Here is a 19,914-nt window from a genome sequence, read left to right as displayed (position 1 = left end):
AGAGTATTTGTAATAATACATCATCATCAATACCTGTATAGGCATCATCAGAAAGTACTGGTTCCAGTACAAAAAGATTGCTGTTGTGTATTTTTTGCTTATTTGCAAAAAGTACATCGTCTGACTGTGGGGTATGTTCTTGTAATGCAACTGTGTAGCGTTCATTTGACAATGTTCATTAAGTGTGATAACATACAACATGTATGTGGCATTTACATATACATATCTAGTATGACATAACTGTACCTGTTCTCATCACACCTAGTTGTCACTGCTAATGTGTGCATGCCATTGCTATAGAGCAGGGTTTTACAGGGGGGTGGGGTTTCACAAAATTTAATTTCACAGATTGGCAGTTATCCATGCAAATTTCCCCATTCAACATTTGCAGTTTACTCACAGTGGCATTATATATATTCCTGTTTATGTGATGTCAACAATTGATTGAACTATCACACTGTCACTTTATAATGAATCCGAAGAACAAATTGTTAGAGGAAGGGCCTATATATATATATTATACTACCATATCAGATTGGTTTGTTAATCGCTTGACAATGATGATTAATGGTGCACCCTCCTTGCTATCTAAGCCAAAATTTTCTATTTACTGTCACTTGTTTCCAACAGAGAATTGAAGTTCCCAGCTATGAAATTCTGTTACAGACTGGTGGATTAATGAACTTAAGGTGACTGATAAGTTTATAAGGATGATGATGGACGGATAGTGAACCTTTATGTATCTTGTACAGGACGGATTATTTAATCCCAATGATGACATGCACAAGTGATCCATGTGTTTGTGTTGCATGTTTTGTTATACTTACAAGGATGACATTTCTTACAATATAATATTATGTATTGTACACTGACTCAAATTTAAATATTGTGTTAAATAATGATCTGAGGTGTTTCTTGAATGTCAGTAGTCAAGATTAGTCCTGTGATGACAGACAGTTAAATGGACATGACTGGTTACATACTGTAGCATGTGCTCACTTGTACATGCCACTGGTTGCCATGGTGTCATTAGTTTTCTTCACTGATGAAGTAGAACTCTTTAAGACGGTAACATCACAATTATAGTTTGTGATGATGCTCTTTTGTGTAACCATGGCAACAATAATAGTTGTGTGAATGTGGTTAGGTTGGTGCTCACCTGTTCTGCAGCAGCTTTGATCATGTGGGTGGACACTTTGTTATAGTCAATAAATGCTTCACTTATCCCCTTGACAACACAGCCATTCTGAGGCTGGAGAAGTACATGGCCCTCACAACACACACCAAGATGGTAACAACACATCACCACACCCACCTTTATGGTCCGTGCCACCACTCCCACTGGGCTCTGTAGTAAGGCTTCAATTATGATAATTTGGTAGGCCTGTTACGATGGCGGAAATGTGATACAGTAGTATGCTGTTGTCATGCAAACCTTGTGTTGTAACAGCTATCACTATGGCAACATGTCACATAAATCAGGGTAGCTACATTTCGTGTTGGACTAGTTGAGGTGTCCACAGTAATGCTAGCCTTGCCTAACAACGGAGTGGCACAAATGATTGTGTGAAAAAATCACACAACTTATCATACCAGTATCTCTGAAGTTGTCATCATGGTGATAGTGCCATACAATTCATCTCATTATGAAATACCACAGTCAACACCTGTGACAAGATCACATGACCTCACAAGATAATACACAAGTAACGGTTCCCACATATCACCTTTATTTTGTACCATGCGATTTGTCACAGCAGTTGCAACAGTATTGATATGCTGCACAAAATGATTTGCTAGACAATGGCTTTGTTAGCTTATAGTATAGTTGAAAACACCCACAAAAAAATTCTTTTTATCATAGCCTTCCCAAATAGCACTACTAACAAACCAACTGCTGCCACAATAAACATATCATAGGAGTGGTCATCAATACAGTACATGAGTTTTCATGTCCCAACAACGGACCAAGTTAGACACCAATTGGGACCTATTACTTGACACGGACTGTATATTGAGGTGGTGTTATAAATGGGTCATGAAGTACATCTCAGTTGTGTTTGGGACCTATATACTTGACAAGGTCACTATATTGAAGTGGTCTTACAACTCTTGGCCTAGTGACATGACCGTAATTGTCATAGTGGGTTCACTCATTATATTACAGCCACACAACATCCAAAACACTACAGCAGAACCCCTCTATACAAGATATGCGTGAGACTAATTATACTTTATAGTTTACACCAGCACAAAGGAAGAGAAGCTCCACTGTATCACACAGAAATGATAAGATCACGCACCTCTTTTTGTTGTCTAATTCAAGTCATCATCTGTTGTACCTGACTAGCTCTCACTTCCTAACAACCAATCAGAATAGCTCGAAGTTTAAAGACGTCAATGCTAATTACCATTTTCTTTTGAGCTTCTTCCAGTTATTGTAGCAGATGGATCTTGTCTTCTAGCTCCTGTGATGATGTCATATAAGCTCATGTGATGTCACATGACAACAGAGTACACACCTTCTTATCTGTGTCCCCTTGTGTGATGACCACTTTCACTGCTGTCTGTTGTTTGTGCACCTCTCCCTCCTCACATACAGTGTAGCCTTGTGGTAAACAAAGTGTGACTTGCATAACGTAACCACCCACTTAAAAAGTCCACAAATTTTGACCCAAAATCAATGTCCGTTTGCCATACACTACACTGTAGTGAGACCAACCAAACAATAACAGATTATACTCACTGGCTTCTTCACTTACTAACTTGCTACTTCTTCTTGTTCCTTCAGTGACACATTCCCCTGTACAACGACAACAATAAAAACAACTTCACACCGCTACAAGTCTCAAGAAATGTTCCACCGACTAGTAACAGCTTTACTACTCTCCCCCTAATGACTATTTACACATTAGGGTTATCGGTAGCAGGATGCTCTGGGAGCAACAATGTTTTTGAGATTAGCAAGTTGTTTTGCAACATTGTAGAAAACCACTAAATACTATCTCTGTCTCGCATGACTATCATCAGTCTAACCCCACCCCCTTACACTGCAAGGTTAAGCTCAGCTATTTGGTGATACCTGTCTCGTTCCTTAGCTCCTCTTTCAGCTGTGTCGTCAGGATGCCTACCTTGAAGCAGGTCTTTGCCTTCAGTTCCAGTGTCTCCTGAGTAATCTGCTCTATATCAGTGCATTCCTGTGACAATTTGAAACAATGAGCAATATTAACACACATTGTGTCATCAAATATGCCAACCACATAACAATTATTCAAATACGTGATTAGCAGCACCACTCTAACATACAGTAATACAAGCATAGACATGCCCAGGGCTATGATGCATGACCAATCTCCTTTAGTAAACATAAAGCTTCACCACAGCAGCACTATAGTATCGGATTACAATGGAATAATGGTATAATTATGTTATAGCTCCCAACGGAACTGCTTCTAGAACACCTACTACTGAAACTAGTACTGCATGTGCACACTAAAAGGATTAGAAAATGGCAAGCCATAGATTATATATTCCCTAGGTGGAGAATATATAATCTATGCCTGAACAATGTGACTTCCATAAAACAAACAAAATTTAACGGTAAATTCACAAAACGTAAAAATTTTCTAACTCAGAAGTGGGCCCACAAAAATGAGTGCTTCCCTGCCAGTTCACCTGAGTAAATGATGCAAACTTAGCTGTGCTTTTTGTGGGGTCACCAAGCTGAACCCTCGACTGAACTGGACACTGAATGACTGACATACTGGCATATCAAATGAAGATAGCTACTCGTGTAGTCTCAGGAAATCCAACTAACCAACAATTGCAGTTTACACTATCATACCATATTAGTATTAGTGATTTAGGATACATAGGCAATGCCTGTATATGATCCTATTCTATAGCTAGCAAAATAAAATCAAACATAATTTAAATTAGCTACCAGTCATGATTGATAGTAAACATTTGTGAGAAGTGTTGATCCAGTAGGTTTTTAAAACTGTTGATAGATTGGGCTGCAATCACATTCTCTGGTAAATTGTTCCATACATTAATGCTCCTTACTGCAAAAAAGTTTGATCTTGGCCGGGTGACAGCACGTGGTTTAAAAAATTTGTTTGTGTGGCCCCTGGTAGAACTGCATGTATTGGTAGAAAAGAAGTCAGATAGCTCGAGTCCAATGTCATTATAAATCATTCGATAAATAAGAATCATGTCACCTCGTAAGCGACGATACTGCAGGGATGGCAAACCTAATATTGATAAACGTTCTGAGTACGGTAGATCATATAGCCGGATATATTCGGTGTTCACTATTTCATGTTCTTATAGCCTTCATTTCCTCCACTCCCAGCAAGTTCAGCGGTGAGCCCATGGCGAATCTGTTTCAGTCATCTCGTGTGTTGTGAGATGGCAAAGGAAATCTTCACCTAGTAAAACTAGCTGCCTGTATAATTCGCCCCTTGACTTCGCTACATCACTTGAGAAGAAGAACCCCCAGGAACCCATGCCAGCTGGGTTGATTCAAGGGTTTTGTCCCCGAGATTCACCAACCCCCTGAGTAATGTGACTTTACGTAAAACAAACAAAAACGGTAAGTTCACCAAATGAGAAAAAGTTTTCTAAGTCAGAAGTGGGCCCAAAAAAAAAATTGGCCCGAAACGCCCAATACAAAATATGTAGGGAAATTTGCTACACCAGGTCGGTTTAGGCCATTTTGATGCACCTAAATTTCCGTGAATTGGACTTCTTTTGGTACCATTGTACTCGCAGAGAGTTGCACTACACGTATCAAATTCGGAAGGTTACTAAACAAACTCGAGGTAAGCGGTACACGATAATTAATTTAAAGTTTTAATGGTTTTTCAATCGAAATGTATTGGACACTATGCCTGTTCCAGCTGGAATTTTGTCATCGACAAAAGTATAGCAAATGTGCACAAACTTCTTGATATGTGAGTTCTGTGAGTGACATAAGTTCTCCAGAGGCGTAGCTAAGGTGGGGACTGGTAGGACACAGGCCCAACCAATCAGCTTTAGTGCCCTACCAACTCAATTTGCAGAAACTATTCAAGCGCGATCGAAATGCCCTAATAGAGCAGTCACTCTAATACAAGAGTCAAGCATTATTAGCATGATAATAAATGATCAACTGCTTAAATTGCTCTAAAATTCAACTTTAGAGGGTTTGACTTAAAACAATTTCCTTGGGGGCATGCCCCCAGATGCCCCTAGCAATAAGGTGTCAACCTTTTTTTTTTTTTTTTTTTTTTTGGTCTTCACCTAAAATCTAGCTGTGCCCAACTAATCCTTCAGGGCTAGCTACGCCACTGAAGTGAGCTCTTTGATAGAGTTGTACCGATTCCAGAAAAACTGATATCCGATATATTTTTGCCCTGTTTTACCAATAGTTAACCGATACCCAATTGTAGGTCTCTATAGGTTATACTTGTGCATACTCCACTAAAAGTAGAGCTAGTATAGCCAATGCTGTGAAATTGTACAATACCTCAACTCAAAGTTGCTAGTCAGACAAGTGGGCTAGGGCCTGAACCATCACTGTTTATCTTAGTGGTTACCACAAAACATAAACAAATTACCTAAGTACATACCAGAGCCTTTGACGTATACCAGCCCTTTGATGTACACCAGCCCTCCAGTGGTGCTGCAGCTGTTGAAGCTGAATAGACTAATAATCTGCTGGCCACAGCCCATTACAACCAATTTCTGATTATGGTAACTAAAAACAGCTACAGTGTAATTATCGGTACAACTCTACTCTTTGAGTGATGTGAGCTCTCCAATTGAAGTGAGCTCTCTGGTTAATGTGAGTTCCTTATAACTCAAGTTAGTTCAATAAGTTGTTCAAGTTCTCTGAGCAATGTGAGTTCTCTTAGCAGTGTGAGTTTCTTCTTTGGGTCATCCCTATGATCTAAGTTGTCCAGTGTTTCCTTTAAACCAAGTGATATGTGTATGATTTTCTAATGATGATGGAGGGTCTATGGTGTAGTGAATGCCGGTCATAATCATTGTGTAGACATAGTGATTATGAGTTTTCTAGGATGGTTGTGTGTGCTCAAAGTTAGCCTTGGGCCAAAGTGAAAATGAGGTATATAGTGATCAGCAGAATCAAGAGTATATAATATTAAAACTCCTGGTTAGACAGCTATTCAGAACAGTTACGTAAGGAATGTTACAAAAACACTTCCACTCAGACAGCATGATTGATCATGTGTGTGACATTGCTTGTAAATCACTAAAACCAAGAGTTCATAATATTATTATATACTAAAGAGAGTATCCTACTCTCATATACCCCTGTAGAAGGGTGTATCTGACAAAACACATCCAAGTTCACTTGTTTATAATTAATTGTGTCATTAATTGAGCATTATATCGATTGAACAAGTCCAACTGAACTCTCAGTCGCATGCCTTCACGAGTTAAGAGAACTGCATAGGCATGCCATTTACGAGTACAAATGTCCAGAGCATCAAGTGTTTCACAGCAGTAATGATTCTAGCACTTTTATGGCTGTTTGTACATCACAAATTGCAAAATAATTTACCTTGTCGTTACCTCATAACTATATGCCCTTCTGCAAAGGAGTAGGATACTCTCCTTAGTATATGAATATTATGAACTCTTGCTAAAACTACAGTGAAACCTCTATAATCCAACATTCATTGGGATAAGAAAATTGTGTTGGATTAGCAAGGATGTCGGATTATTGAGGTGGTATTACATAGAAAATAACTTTTTGGTATACAAAGAAATAGATTATATGGACACTTACTGATAGTCTAATCACCAAAAATTGAAGCAGTTTGGACACATGAGATAAATGCTCCAAGCAAGAAGACCAGGAAGTACAATATCAAGACACACAATAGTGTGTCATGCAGCATAGAAAGCCAGCATCACACAGTGAGTATATTGACAGGAAGAAAGAAAGCAGGATCTTCACTTGTGAAACTATAGCTTCATGACAACTCCAAATCACATCATTTTTTAGCATTATAGCTGTCTGCCGGGTAGGGTAAGCCACACAACAAGTTTAATTAAATTCACACCAGCCATTTATGAGATATGGACAGTCAAAGTTTCAGTTTATTTTTTCTACCTCTTAAGCTGTAGGGGGCTACGGGGGCTTTGATTTATTTTTGCACACTTTGCAAAAATTGATATAAAACATGTAACTCAATTGCCTCAATCTTTGGGACAAATGAAGAGCATATAAAGGTGAATTCATGTACCAAGTTTGTTATGAATCTGATGAATATCCAAGGAGTTATGAGTGTTTATTCATTTAAAAAGATCAAATTTCTTTCATGGCTACAAGGTAAACCAAGTATGGGAATAACTTGAAAAGTGGTGTGATCATCATAGTAGTGCCTTTTGATGGTTTGAAAAACATTAGAGTTACAGTACAAAGTTATAAGGAAAAAGCCAAACAAGTATATAGAGCAGTACTAGTCACTGCAGAGTAAAAAAGATTTTTTTAAATGTCAAAAATACTTACCACAGTTCAAGTCAGGGACCTCCATACCTGACACCTGCATCCTTAACCATTGAACCACTGCTATCATGGCTATAATCACCTCACTTTTTATAAATGAAAATTTACTTTAAAACAAATGTTTATAATCTGTCAATAGAAGTACTAGATTGTTCCAACTAGATTGTTCTGGAACATTCTATGTATGTTCTATTAGAAGTCCTTAAAAAATGTGCATTTTATTAGAACATTACCAAATACAATAGTACATCATACAGAATGATAGTACTGTATATTAGACCCTGTTGTGGTGGATTTTGGATTTACTTAGACCCTTCCCTTGTTTACTTAGACCCTTTTCATGTTTATTATACGCACCTGCATTGGTAGCGCTGGCAACCCATCGCCACCTGTAAATAAATATTAACAGTTATGGGTGAGCTTGTTTCTACTAATTAATGATGCATTTCTCTGTTACAAACAGCTGTCAAGAGTGTTAAGGTGTAACAACTACATAAAGGGTCAAAATAAAACCACAGGTGTCAAAGTAATTTACCCTCATGCCCTGTAGTAGTGGCATCGCTGCCCTGACACAGGGCCATCAGGTTACTAAATTACTTAGACCCCTGTGGTCTGAAGTCTAACTATTACTTAGGGATCATGAAAGTTTGGGCTCTTCTGGCTAAAAATATCACCCTGAAACCAGCCCCACAATACCTTCATGGTATCTTGGTAGTATTGGTTAGGTATATATAACCAAGCCCAAAAGTGCCTTCAGTGTGACCTGAAACACAGCCAAAAAGTTGCTTTATTTAGTGAAATTTTCTACTGACTGTCTGATACCTTCGGACAAGCGCATATCTCAATAATGGCTAAGGCTACGGGCTTGATTTTTTCACTGTTCAATGTCACTTCAGCCCAACTGGTGTCTTGGGATACCGCAGGTACAATCATACTTCATGGACTTAGCTGTGTCCTCCTTTGTATCCCATTTATTTTTGCTAACAAAGCAAGGTGTCAATTCGAGGTAGCACCACATGATGGCTTCCCTATATTTGACGGGAATTGTCCAAATTTTCTGTTGTGACTGAATGATTTCAGAAATCCTTCTCCCATTGTTTCTAATGTATATAATAGACTGAATATAGCTGAAAACAAAGCGTATAATGGCCACTTTGCTGTTGTTCATAAGTCTGTCTTCAATAATCATATCATTGTGTTTGTATAGATAATAATGTTAGTGCTACATGTGACTGGCTACGGGCTTGATTTTTTCACTGTTCAATGTCACTTCAGCCCAACTGGTGTCTTGGGATACCGCAGGTACAATCATACTTCATGGACTTAGCTGTGTCCTCCTTTGTATCCCATTTATTTTTGCTAACAAAGCAAGGTGTCAATTCGAGGTAGCACCACATGATGGCTTCCCTATATTTGACGGGAATTGTCCAAATTTTCTGTTGTGACTGAATGATTTCAGAAATCCTTCTCCCATTGTTTCTAATGTATATAATAGACTGAATATAGCTGAAAACAAAGCGTATAATGGCCACTTTGCTGTTGTTCATAAGTCTGTCTTCAATAATCATATCATTGTGTTTGTATAGATAATAATGTTAGTGCTACATGTGACTGTCTCTGGGAAAACCGGTCTTATCACCCATTTTAAAGTATAGAGAAATGCCAGTTTTAAATATTCAGAGTGTTGTAGCTTGCCAATGGTGGTAGCTATGTGCACCAAATTTTCACACGTTTTACAACAATTTATTACCTCCAGATCATCCACTGAAGAATTTACTCAACAGCTAAGTTTCCCACCATTTTAGAGTTTTTAACTGAGGTTGACTGTATCAGGCGAGCTCCAAAGGGGTGGGAGGCAGGGGACCTGGAAAGTGGGCGAGATGTTGTTTAATATTGAAGAGGAATTTGTTGGGATGAATTAGGCCAAGCTATGTGGGCCACAGGTCATTGTCCAACACCACGGAGCTGTATAGCCACACACAGCTATATCCTGGTTAGCCAGTGCTCCATCAAGACCTCAAACCACCCATATGGCTCGCCAATGTGCTTGAAAAAAGCAGACCACTTTACTGTGGTTATCTGTGACAGTAAGATTTGATAGTGCATTCATAAAGCTTTGTGTTTGTGTGAAAAAATCAAACTTCCTGTCTTGGGCGATAAGACTAATTTTCGCAGATCCAGTCACATATATTTTCAATAATGGCTGTGTGCATTAATATCATTGTAGCCATTGCCACCTTTGATTTCACAACTTTTTCACCCAGGCTTTTAAGGCTGTTTCCAAGAGGGTGATCATGCATGTTGTCTTTCTTGCAGGTTTACTTTGAATGAAAATATTTGTTATCAAAGCTATGAAAGCTCTTAGAATATTTGACTACTCTATTAGAAGAGTATCCCATCTGTAGAAATTAAATACATTGTGTTTACCTCAGTGGTTGAACAGGAGAGAATTGTCACTTTTCTTATAATGACTTAATACTGACTGAAATAATAAATTTGTGCATATTCAGTATATAGTATTGCTAATAGAGAGAGGTCATACGAAACAAAATTATACAACAACTCTACATGGATGCCACAGGTAATAAAAAACTATCCGGCTACAGTAAGAAGCCAGTATTCTATTATTAATTTCCAAAAGTATGTTTATCTAGAAGTGCAATATTTCTAACTCTTACTATATACATGCATGGCTGGCAGCTTCAATGCATGTAGACAACTCTCAAAGACTAAGCAGATAGTCTCTTCTCCATGCATAACAGACTAAATACATGACGCTCTCTTTTCTGTTATACAATTATGTGCAGCGTCTTTCATGCTATACCTTCATTTCTCTCACTATATTCCTATACCTATAGTATGTACGTGTTCAGCTGATCCTCAAAAACATTTAATAACTCATGGATACAATCACACGCAATCAATCTTGAAATTTAGCTCATTTGTAGTACTGCCTGACCCACTACAAATACTTCAAAATCTTTTCGTTCAAATGCCTAACACAATAGTTACAGCCATTTAAAATTTCCACCATACATTATAGGGAAGCCAATATTCGTCACAACCCTTGTAATGGAGCCAAACCACAGATGTCTGTTGATGACCCTTTACTGTCACCATCATCTGGTTGGCTGAAATGTTAATTTAATTCTCTTGAGGAAAAAAAACCAATTTTCATTTTTAGCTGTTTCAGGATCCAGCTCAACTTGTACATATTGGGCCTATATACCAGCATGCAAGATCATGCAAAAGTACACATGCAGCTCTGGAGCTATATAGCCCCTAATTGTTAAACTTCTATAATTGCTTGCTGCATGGATCTTAATTACATCAGCCCATTTGGATAACTGAGATATACATTCACGTGCATGCATGGTTAGATGCATATACTGTACACTATCATTTCAGTAAAACACAATTGCATCTCTATATAATTTGTGTGCAGTCTTAATGCTTAAATTTGGTCATTATTATGAGTTCATTACTTCATCTCAATGTTTAATGATTGTATAGAAGTTTTAAATGAACTTGCTTACATGGCTAGGCATATAATTATAGAGAAAAGAAGGCTAGATATAGGCTGAAGACTAATTCTAATGTCAGGAGAAGGGACTTTATCCCTTTCACCTATCGATATAATGATTATTAACAGATCGAGATACACTAATAGAGCATTCAGCTAACTCTAATAAAACAGTCAGTTGATTGCAATAAATAATGAGCCGCCTGCATTGATCTGAAACATAAAATTAACAATAAGTGACCTAAACTGTAAAAATGCTGGAGTGCACAAACATCACAGACACGTGATGCACCGCAAGATTAAGTGAAGTCCCAATCAGATTAAGCACATGTAGTGTGCTCCACTGTAAATCTGTTTGTATTACCAAGTACCGAAAGACATGCACGCACACATTGACTCGGTATTATACACAATCATTATACAATACATAATAATTGTATACATGTTAGAGTGAATTCATTAAACTAGTAATGATTGTCAATGAGTGTTAAATGAGGTGTAAGTGTTAACATCAGACAGGTTGTTACTATATCATCTTCTTTATATATTTGGTGTGTACCAGTCATGCCTCCTACAAATAAAATTTTACCTTCCTCCAAATGTACAGAACTTCCAAAATGGTATCCATGGGGATTTTCCCCAACACAGTCCCAGGACTTGGTATCAGGATTGTAGATGTGGATCAGTGGAGCTAATTTCCATACTGGTTCATCTTCACCACATTGTTCAACCAAATGATCTCCAGTGAAGGTGATCAGATGACCTTGATAATGGTTGATGGAGTATGAGGAGTAAGGCATGTCAGGTAGTTTGTTCCACACTTGATCACTACTAGTGTTGTTGTTACTACTCTGTAGTAGTTGTGGTAGAGATGCAGTCACTACATTACATGTACTCTCATTATCTTTATCATATCCTCCAGCAATGTACAAGTTATCATTAACAATTAGAGGAATGGCTTGATATGTAATATGTGGCAATTGTTCAACCACACTCCAGTGTGAGTCAGTGTCTGACTCAGTGATATAAAGAACTTCTACTATTCTTGTCATAGCAGCAGTCTGCAATATCAAATTTGTCAATCCACCAGCTACTATCACTGATGATTCATGGGAAATACACGAGGGAAAGCATCTTGCAGTTGGCATGTCAGGATATGAAGTGAACCACTTCTCGTTCTTCTTGTCCCATTTGAATATCTTATTGATCACCTTTCCACCAGTAGCTCCTCCAATAGCCAATAGCAGTTTCCTGTTAGATATACTTACTAGACTATAACGCCAACATGGTAGTGTTGGTAGCATGGACCAGTGGTCCTTGTTGGGAGCATACATGAGGGTCATATCACATGCTTTTTGGCGATCTTCCACAACAACATACACTTTCCCATCAAGTTCAGTAACAGATGTAACCCATTGCTTCCTAGGAAGATTCGCACACTGCTGCCATGTTAGCTTCAGGTTTTTCCAAAAATTAGCAGTGTTTCTATTGACCTGTATGTCAAAATTTAACAATGTCATCAGCTCATTTTATTATATTAAGTGGTACATATGATGGCAAAATTTGGAATAGTTTAGCAAATGCATGCTCATGGTTACCACAAGGCAATACATTACACATTTTATATAGTACTGAAACAATTATTCAGATATTCGACTATTTGGTCGGCATGACATTATTCGATTTGTTAACATGCTATTTGAATATTCTTTCACACTGTAGTAAGTTGTGATCAGAAGAATAAAGCCAACCTAGAAGCTTGAGATTGTGTACAAAGTGGCATAGTCATACTGAAAAATTCCTATTTTAGAAGAAATAGAAATATCTCTCAGGCTTTACCTTACTTCCCAACAAAGATATCAGTATTTGCTTAAAGAATAATCAGTTGTTTTGTTCACAACTATTTGAAGAGTAAAAAACTGCTATTCATTTCAGCACTAGTTTTATATATTATAATATGTTTTTGATAATGGCTAAGGCTACTTTTGATGTTGCTTCAGCCCAACAGGTGCCTTTTGACATACTACAGTAAGTATAATGCATACTTCATTGACTTACCTGTGTCCCATTTATTTTTGCTGACAGCGCAAGGTGTCGATTTGCGGCAGCACCACGTGATGGCTTCACTATATGTTTGTAACAGGAATTGTCCAAGTTTTCTGCTATGATTGGATTGATTGCAGAGGTCCTTCTCATAGTGTTCTTCGTGTGTAATGCTGTGTAACGGGCTGAACAACATAAAGCTGAAAATGAAGTGTAATGACCACTTTGGTAGTACTGTTTAAGTAGGGATCTCGCCCCTAAAGTGATGCACGCCACCTTTAAAATCATCCTAGAGACATCTTACGTGATGAAAATCACCTTTATGACATCAAATACAGCTTTAGAAACAAGAAAACACTTACAGGTGCAATTTTTTTAAATGCTGAAACTCGACCTTTTGTTTGCCAGCTTGCCTGCCTGACCACAGTCACAAAGCTGGAGGCCAAATGAAGCAGCACATAGCCACAATTTTATGCCACAATAACAAATTCACCAGTGGCATGTGTCTTTTGGAGTTCTGACAACTGCGTGCCTTCTATGCCTTTTATCTTCAATCAGGCTGGCTGTCATAAAATCATATCGAAGTGTTAAGTTACAGGTAAACCCCACCACAAGTAGGATATCGTAATTATCAACCCGAGGCCAAGGTGTTGATAACTAGATATCCTACGAGTGTAGGTGGGGTTTAACTGGCTTCTATCTCACACTTTGAAACAGTCAAGTTCACAAACAGTGTGTCAGTAAGGCTAGACAAGAAAGTCAGTTGTGTGTGTGGCTTCAATTTTAAGCTGAACTTGTAGTTTCACTATACAATCTAGTCTCCTCCCCAGACACCCACACTCTCAATGGGGCGGATGGGGGCAAGACTACAGTTTTACAATATGTATGGCTTCAATTTTTGCTGAGCTTGTAGTTTTATATGTGTAAGGCTTCAATTTGCTTTGATTGCACTTCTTTCAATTGAATGTGTTAATATATGTCGTCTTTCATATATGCACTGGGGTTTAACTACCATTCCCAGGGTTTAACTACCATATACTCCCAGTTTTTTACTTTTATGTAAGGCTTCAGTGGGATAGAATTTTCCGTATCAACACTTTCCTTGAGCAGCATATTTAGACACCACACAAAATTATTTAAAGTGCTTACGCTGCTGTAAAATGTACTGACACCCAATAGATACCTGTATCTTCACAAGATCCACACCCATTAGGTTGATTAATAGCTATCAAGCGTAGAGATCACACCTCTTAACAATTTATTTAATCAAACCATGATGATCTCACCTCTAGCTGTGTTTAGAATAATAGCATGGTGAAAATATGAAATAGTAATCACACCCCCATTGGGGCCAACGTTGAAACCGGGTCACTACTGCTGACCCGGATGACCCACTGACCCGGATTTGACCCGGATGTGACCCGGATTGACCCGGATTAATTAAAGCCGAGACGTGTTTCGGCTAGTCTCGAGCGAGCAAACGAGTCTACATTTTGAGCGTTCGATTCGTGTTGAGTAAATATTGCAACTTCAGCCTAGCTGTAGGTTGAAGACCAAAAAAAAAAAAAGAAAAAAAGGTCTTCACCTACTGACAATAGCTACCCCTCACCATAGATACCCTCAATTTCGTGCTACATACTACACTTACTAACAAATGAGCGTGGCTGAGCGTATGTTGGTAATGCGATAAGTGGGCGTGGCTCACGAAAGAGCTACGCGATAGCGTTTATAAGTTTCCACGTCGTCAAACGAACAATTTCGTTTCTCACGTGATCCAATCCGGGTCAGACCCGGTAAATTGTAAACCGGGTCAGACCCGGATGACCCGGAGAAAATGTGACCCGGATGACCCGACCCGGTTTCAACGCTGATTGGGGCTGGCTGAAATACTCTAATACAGCAGTCACCCTAATAGAACAGTCACACATGTATAGTTGTAAGCTATATTTTTAATCAGCAGGACCCTCCAGGGTATAATGCTGATGTGCAGTACAATTACAATCAAATACAGTTAATAATTATTACATGTCACTAGGTCAAGTCATTAGGTCTAAGTCCTTGAAATTAAGTTAGGTAATCCTAAGGCTGCAGCACATGTTGCTGTCAGACCTTCAGTGCTAGTCACTGTAAAGTGCTAATAATAATAATGATTAGTGTTTGTTTAAGTAATTCTACACAGTTAGTTTCATAAGTAACAAAACTAAACAGACTAGTATATTTAATTATTTGGAATTGAACAAAATAATTCTTATAACATGCCAATGTAGGGATTTTCTCACAGAGCTATGCTGTAATAACCATCATTCATATATTGTTTCATTATCGCTTGGATCTTTAATTTATAATTTTAAGGTAAAGCTTTGCTTATCAAAAAATCTATCTACAACAACTTGGTAGACCAAAACTACTGATAAGTTACCACAAGCTTAATATATATTGAAACTAAAATAATGACTGACTGATCCCTTCAGCCAAGCATAGCTTGATGCTATGATCTTGATTTCCCAACTGTTTGATATCACTTAGCTCAGAGACATGTCTTATTGGCTTGATATAGCACATTTTGGACAGCATGTAGCCACTTCTTCATATGACAAGAGCACAATTATCACAAGCAAACATTATCATTCTGTTTCATTTCATTATAATACAAGACACCAAGTAACTACTATAACTACTAGCCTATTCTAATGAGTTAACTTTTCCATAATTGTGCCCCATTCACACTGTCCCAGGTTACTTTCAATCAACTCGGATTATCAAATCCTAGTTCACACCAAACGGGCTGGACATGGTATGTACTGAATAATAATGAGCCAGAAAAAGCACACAATACATTTTCTCATTTAGACACTTAATGAAACTGTATTGACAACACAAAGATTAAGCTGTATGATGTTATAGCTGCTGTATTAAACAGTACAGTAGTACTGTTTAAGTAGGGATCCCCCCCAAAAAAATTGTGTGCGCCACCTAAACCTAGAAACATCTTACGTGACGAAAATCACCTTTATGGAAAAATATTAGTCAATCTAACATCAAATACAGCATTAAAAACAAGAAAACACTTACAGGTGGCCATGATATATAATTTTTTTAAATCACCAAAACTCGGAACTTTCATCTGCCTGACCACAATCGCAAGGCTGGAGGTTAAACAAAGCAGCACACGGCTACCATTTTATGCCACAATAAAAAACTCACCAGTGAGATGTGCCTTTTGGGGTTCTGACCAGTGTGTGCCTTCCGTGTCTTGTCTTTCCTTTTTAACTTTTATCAGGCTTGTCTTCATTCTTCTTCATGCAATGAGACATTAATTTTCCCTATCAACACTTTCCTTGAGCAGCATATTTAGACACCGCAAACTTATTTAAGCGCTTATGTTCGGTAGTATCTATAACTTCACAATAGGTTCAATGCCACACCTAATTGGTTGATTAATAACTGGGACCATGCCTCTTAACAAACTATTTACTCGATCACGATGACAAACCCCGTTATTATTGGTCTAGCTGTATTCATAATGAGAGTACAATAAAATATGAAATAGTGATACACACTCTGGTAGGTGAAAGGCTGACTTGAGATACTCTAATATAGCAGCCACCCTAATAGAACAGTCACATGTGTATAGCTGTATGCTATAACAAAAATCCAAACAAACTAGTATATTAAAAATTACTACTTTTAAGGAATCCAAGTGATAAAAAGTAGTGAAACAAGAGATGAATGATGGTATTACAGCATAGCTCGGTGGGAAATCCTGTAGTTCATTTTAAAATTAATAATTTTTAATATACTACCTATGTATCCTTTTGCCATTGACAGTAGAACAATACAGTTGGGAGTCTACTGGAAGTATGGCATGTCTTGCAGTACATTGTGGTACATCTTTAGAGTGTAAAAATATTCATTGAAGAAGCAAATTAAAGCAACAGAAGCAAATTACTATTGTCACTCTGAGTTGACCAACCTGTAATGCCAGCCCACCTCATCTTGTTGTGTTGTGCTGGCGGCATGGCTTGATTGATATTATTAGAGCCATGCCATGCTGAATGCAGTGATAATATGAAAAAAACAAATTGACAAATATATAAGGTGACATTAAGGTGAATTATTTAACCCATTAACTGTCATAACCTTTATATGGCAGCCACGCATCATTACTGCAAGTCCATAATGAGAGTATTTTTTCTGATAGTGAATCGCACCATTGCAAACAAACTAAGTAGAACTGAAAAATATGTGTCATACCACATCGCATCCCTTTCTCTACTTTTGTACAGAGACTATTCAGCTCACGTGAAACATTTTCAGTACTTGCGCAATACCATTACATGTGCACATGGGCTTGTCCTATCCCCCTGCGTGTGTATAATAGTTGATGATGGACTCCAACTTTGGGAGAAATACTCACATTTGGACATGCCAGCTACTACATGGTCAGGAATGGAAGGCGTTCTAACCACACTGCAGCAAGGCTGACTCTATGGAAGAGTAGCAACATGTCATTTACTATTTGCATAGCTACAAGCTTGCCCCAATAATGACTTACTAGTTTACTATTCTATAATGAATTCATGCACACCATGAAACAAACAATACCTGTTTTTGAGGAGGTATCACCTGTAGCTTTGACAGATCTAACCTCAGTGCTTCTAACTCTGCCTCTTTAACTTTGTGTTGACATTTGGTCTCATGCAACATTATCTGTGCCTGCAGCAAGTTATCTGGTAAAGTGTGCTGTCTCCTAGCTACTATTGTTTTCAGCTGGTCATACACTTCTTCAGCAGTTGGTCGGTTATGTGGTTGATTTTCCAGACAGTTTGCTATCAGAGGAATTATTGCTTCTACATCTTTTGGAATTTTACTAGCGTACTGAGCACGCCTTTTCATTTCTGATTGAAAATGGGTCACATTCTGTGATGGAGTGGGCCACTGCTGGGAGAACGTATGCAACATAATGCAACCAAATGAAAACACATCTGTTTTAGGTCCATATATGTTTTTGGGGTTAATCAGTATTTCAGGGGCCACAAAGTCTTGAATTTCAGGTGATCTGCCAGTTCCAAAGGGGTGTAACTCAGGGTGTACAAAGCGGATGGATCCCAGGACGGTGATCTTTGCTTCCATCCCCTTTGAAATTAGGACATTTTTGCTTGTGAGATTTCCACGAACGATGGCCGAGTCACGTGAATGCAGATACTGAAGGCCAAGACTAACCTGGTGAAGAATTGACGTCTTCATTTCTAGAGGAACGACATCATTTTGCTCCAATAAATAATTAAGGTTGCAATGGACTGGCTCCATCACCACACTGGGTATCTTCGCATGGGGCTCGGCATGGAGAGGTAAGTAAATTCCCAAAAAATGGACGATGTTGGAGTGGCGTAGTCGATTAACGCGGTCGCATTCTATCACTAATTTGGTTCTCACTATTTCTTGCTCTTGTTCGCTTAGTTGATCGAAATTAGTGAAGTGGATTCGCTTAACAGCAACTATCATGCCTTCCCATGTTCCTTCAAAGATCGTGCTGTTAGTTCCCCTGCCAAGACGCCTCCGGATTTGAACATCTTTGATAAGACAACTTCGGAAAGAAGAATCAACAGTCACAATATCATTATAGTTTTCCAAGGCTGCCATTCAGTTTTATCTTAGTTACTCCTCAGCAAATGTGGCTCGAGTACGTATTAGAGCTAGTCTACAATTAATGCGCATGCCTAGTTGGTCTGGCGGCGCCCGACCTTAGCTAGGGTCGGGCGCCGCTATACTACGACATTACCGCATCAATTTTTTTCATGTTTGTTTATATATTCGAATTGTCGAGTGATCACAGCTGATGGATGATCGCATAAGATGACACAACCATGGACCACCAAGGTGGGCACTAACTACAACATTTAGGATTTTGAAGTGGGCAGGACATCTTGGTGTAGTGGCAGGGCCATATTTAGCTACTGGTGGGCACATAAGTTTTCGTTTACTATCTGTGACAGGATGACATGCAGACACTAATTTTATTCAGTCAAATGACCCTTCCTATAATGGGGTCTCTGCACTGGTGACAATTTTCTGTGTAGGACTGATTTGTTCTCGGATTTGTTAATATCATAGATAGTAATATATCATCTATCTCAGTGCCCCAGTTCGAGACATTCTGGACAGTGCCTCACAATAATGTATATCAGCAAGGGGGTGATACACAGGCACTCACTGTAGGTGCGGTCTAAGTCAAAGGTCAAGAGCACCAAATTCACCGGCGTGCCAAGTCAATGGTCAAGGGTGAAAATTTCCAACCCATAATCGAAAAGTACTAAAATGCCGTTGCTAAGTCACCAGTCAAGTCACAGGTCAAAGTAAAATTTTGGCAGGTAAAAACTTTGACCATAGTTGCAGATCGCAGACCTCTCAACTCTCACGGTTTTACCTTGAGATTCAAGTTTTTGGGCCTTCTCTCAAGGTCTCACGGTTAGGTACTAATTTCTCAAGGTCACGCTCCAGATCTCAAGAATTCTCAAGGTTTTTGCCTATAAGTAAAATTTAAACCCACAATTGAAAACTTTTCGTCAACTCAATATAAGAAATGGTACTCACGTGATAAATATTTTGCTGAAATCTATAAAAGACTGGAGCCAACCTGTAACCCAAGGCTGTATTACAGCATGGTAAGGTGACTTCTCGTTTTTGTTTAGTAGTAAATAAGTTTTTCTAGCATTAATCAACTTTGAATAGACTTGGCTACTAAGATAGACGGTGGGAAATATATCACGTGCCAGAGTAGAGGCCAGATTCAGACCTAGTGAAAGGATTAGTGATACCTACAATCATC

The 19,914-nt window shown here is 38.5% G+C and overlaps 2 protein-coding genes and 1 long non-coding RNA gene across 21 annotated transcripts; 1 reads left to right on the top strand and 2 right to left on the bottom strand.

Moving 5' to 3' along the window:
• The first annotated feature begins 20 nt into the window (after window positions 1-20).
• On the top strand, window positions 21-920 carry LOC136243001 (uncharacterized). Its single transcript, XR_010694706.1, has 3 exons — window positions 21-131; window positions 631-689; window positions 753-920. It is a non-coding gene; the product is annotated as an uncharacterized lncRNA (long non-coding RNA).
• On the bottom strand, window positions 746-4,650 carry LOC136242998 (uncharacterized). 19 transcript variants are annotated; one of them, XM_066034513.1, is made up of 12 exons: window positions 4,066-4,625; window positions 3,083-3,197; window positions 2,747-2,803; window positions 2,523-2,608; window positions 2,412-2,468; window positions 2,304-2,360; window positions 1,594-1,667; window positions 1,436-1,538; window positions 1,316-1,384; window positions 1,160-1,252; window positions 1,000-1,100; window positions 768-941 (listed from the first exon to the last, which is right to left on the bottom strand). In XM_066034513.1, exons 1-5 carry the CDS (start codon window positions 4,213-4,215, stop codon window positions 2,436-2,438), a joined length of 441 nt encoding a protein of 146 aa, XP_065890585.1. In that variant the 5' UTR covers window positions 4,216-4,625; the 3' UTR covers window positions 768-941; window positions 1,000-1,100; window positions 1,160-1,252; window positions 1,316-1,384; window positions 1,436-1,538; window positions 1,594-1,667; window positions 2,304-2,360; window positions 2,412-2,435. The 19 variants fall into 19 exon arrangements, 11 of the variants coding, with proteins under 11 accessions (XP_065890584.1, XP_065890585.1, XP_065890582.1 ...); XM_066034515.1 differs by having other exon boundaries at window positions 770-941; window positions 3,676-4,622; XM_066034516.1 differs by having other exon boundaries at window positions 771-941; window positions 2,767-2,803; window positions 3,132-3,197; window positions 4,066-4,621.
• A 6,794-nt stretch (window positions 4,651-11,444) lies between these two features.
• On the bottom strand, window positions 11,445-18,775 carry LOC136242759 (uncharacterized). The gene is made up of 2 exons (XM_066034220.1): window positions 17,691-18,775; window positions 11,445-12,535 (listed from the first exon to the last, which is right to left on the bottom strand). The coding sequence occupies exons 1-2, from the start codon at window positions 18,726-18,728 to the stop codon at window positions 11,507-11,509; spliced, it is 2,067 nt and encodes a 688-aa protein (XP_065890292.1). The 5' UTR covers window positions 18,729-18,775; the 3' UTR covers window positions 11,445-11,506.
• Between the last annotated feature and the right edge of the window lie 1,139 nt (window positions 18,776-19,914).

This window comes from Dysidea avara, chromosome 13, assembly GCF_963678975.1.
Source record: "Dysidea avara chromosome 13, odDysAvar1.4, whole genome shotgun sequence".
In the NCBI taxonomy this organism is placed as follows: Eukaryota; Metazoa; Porifera; class Demospongiae; order Dictyoceratida; family Dysideidae; genus Dysidea; species Dysidea avara.
The sequence above is the reverse complement of the archived record's forward strand: the minus strand, read 5'-3'. Positions and strand labels throughout refer to the sequence as shown.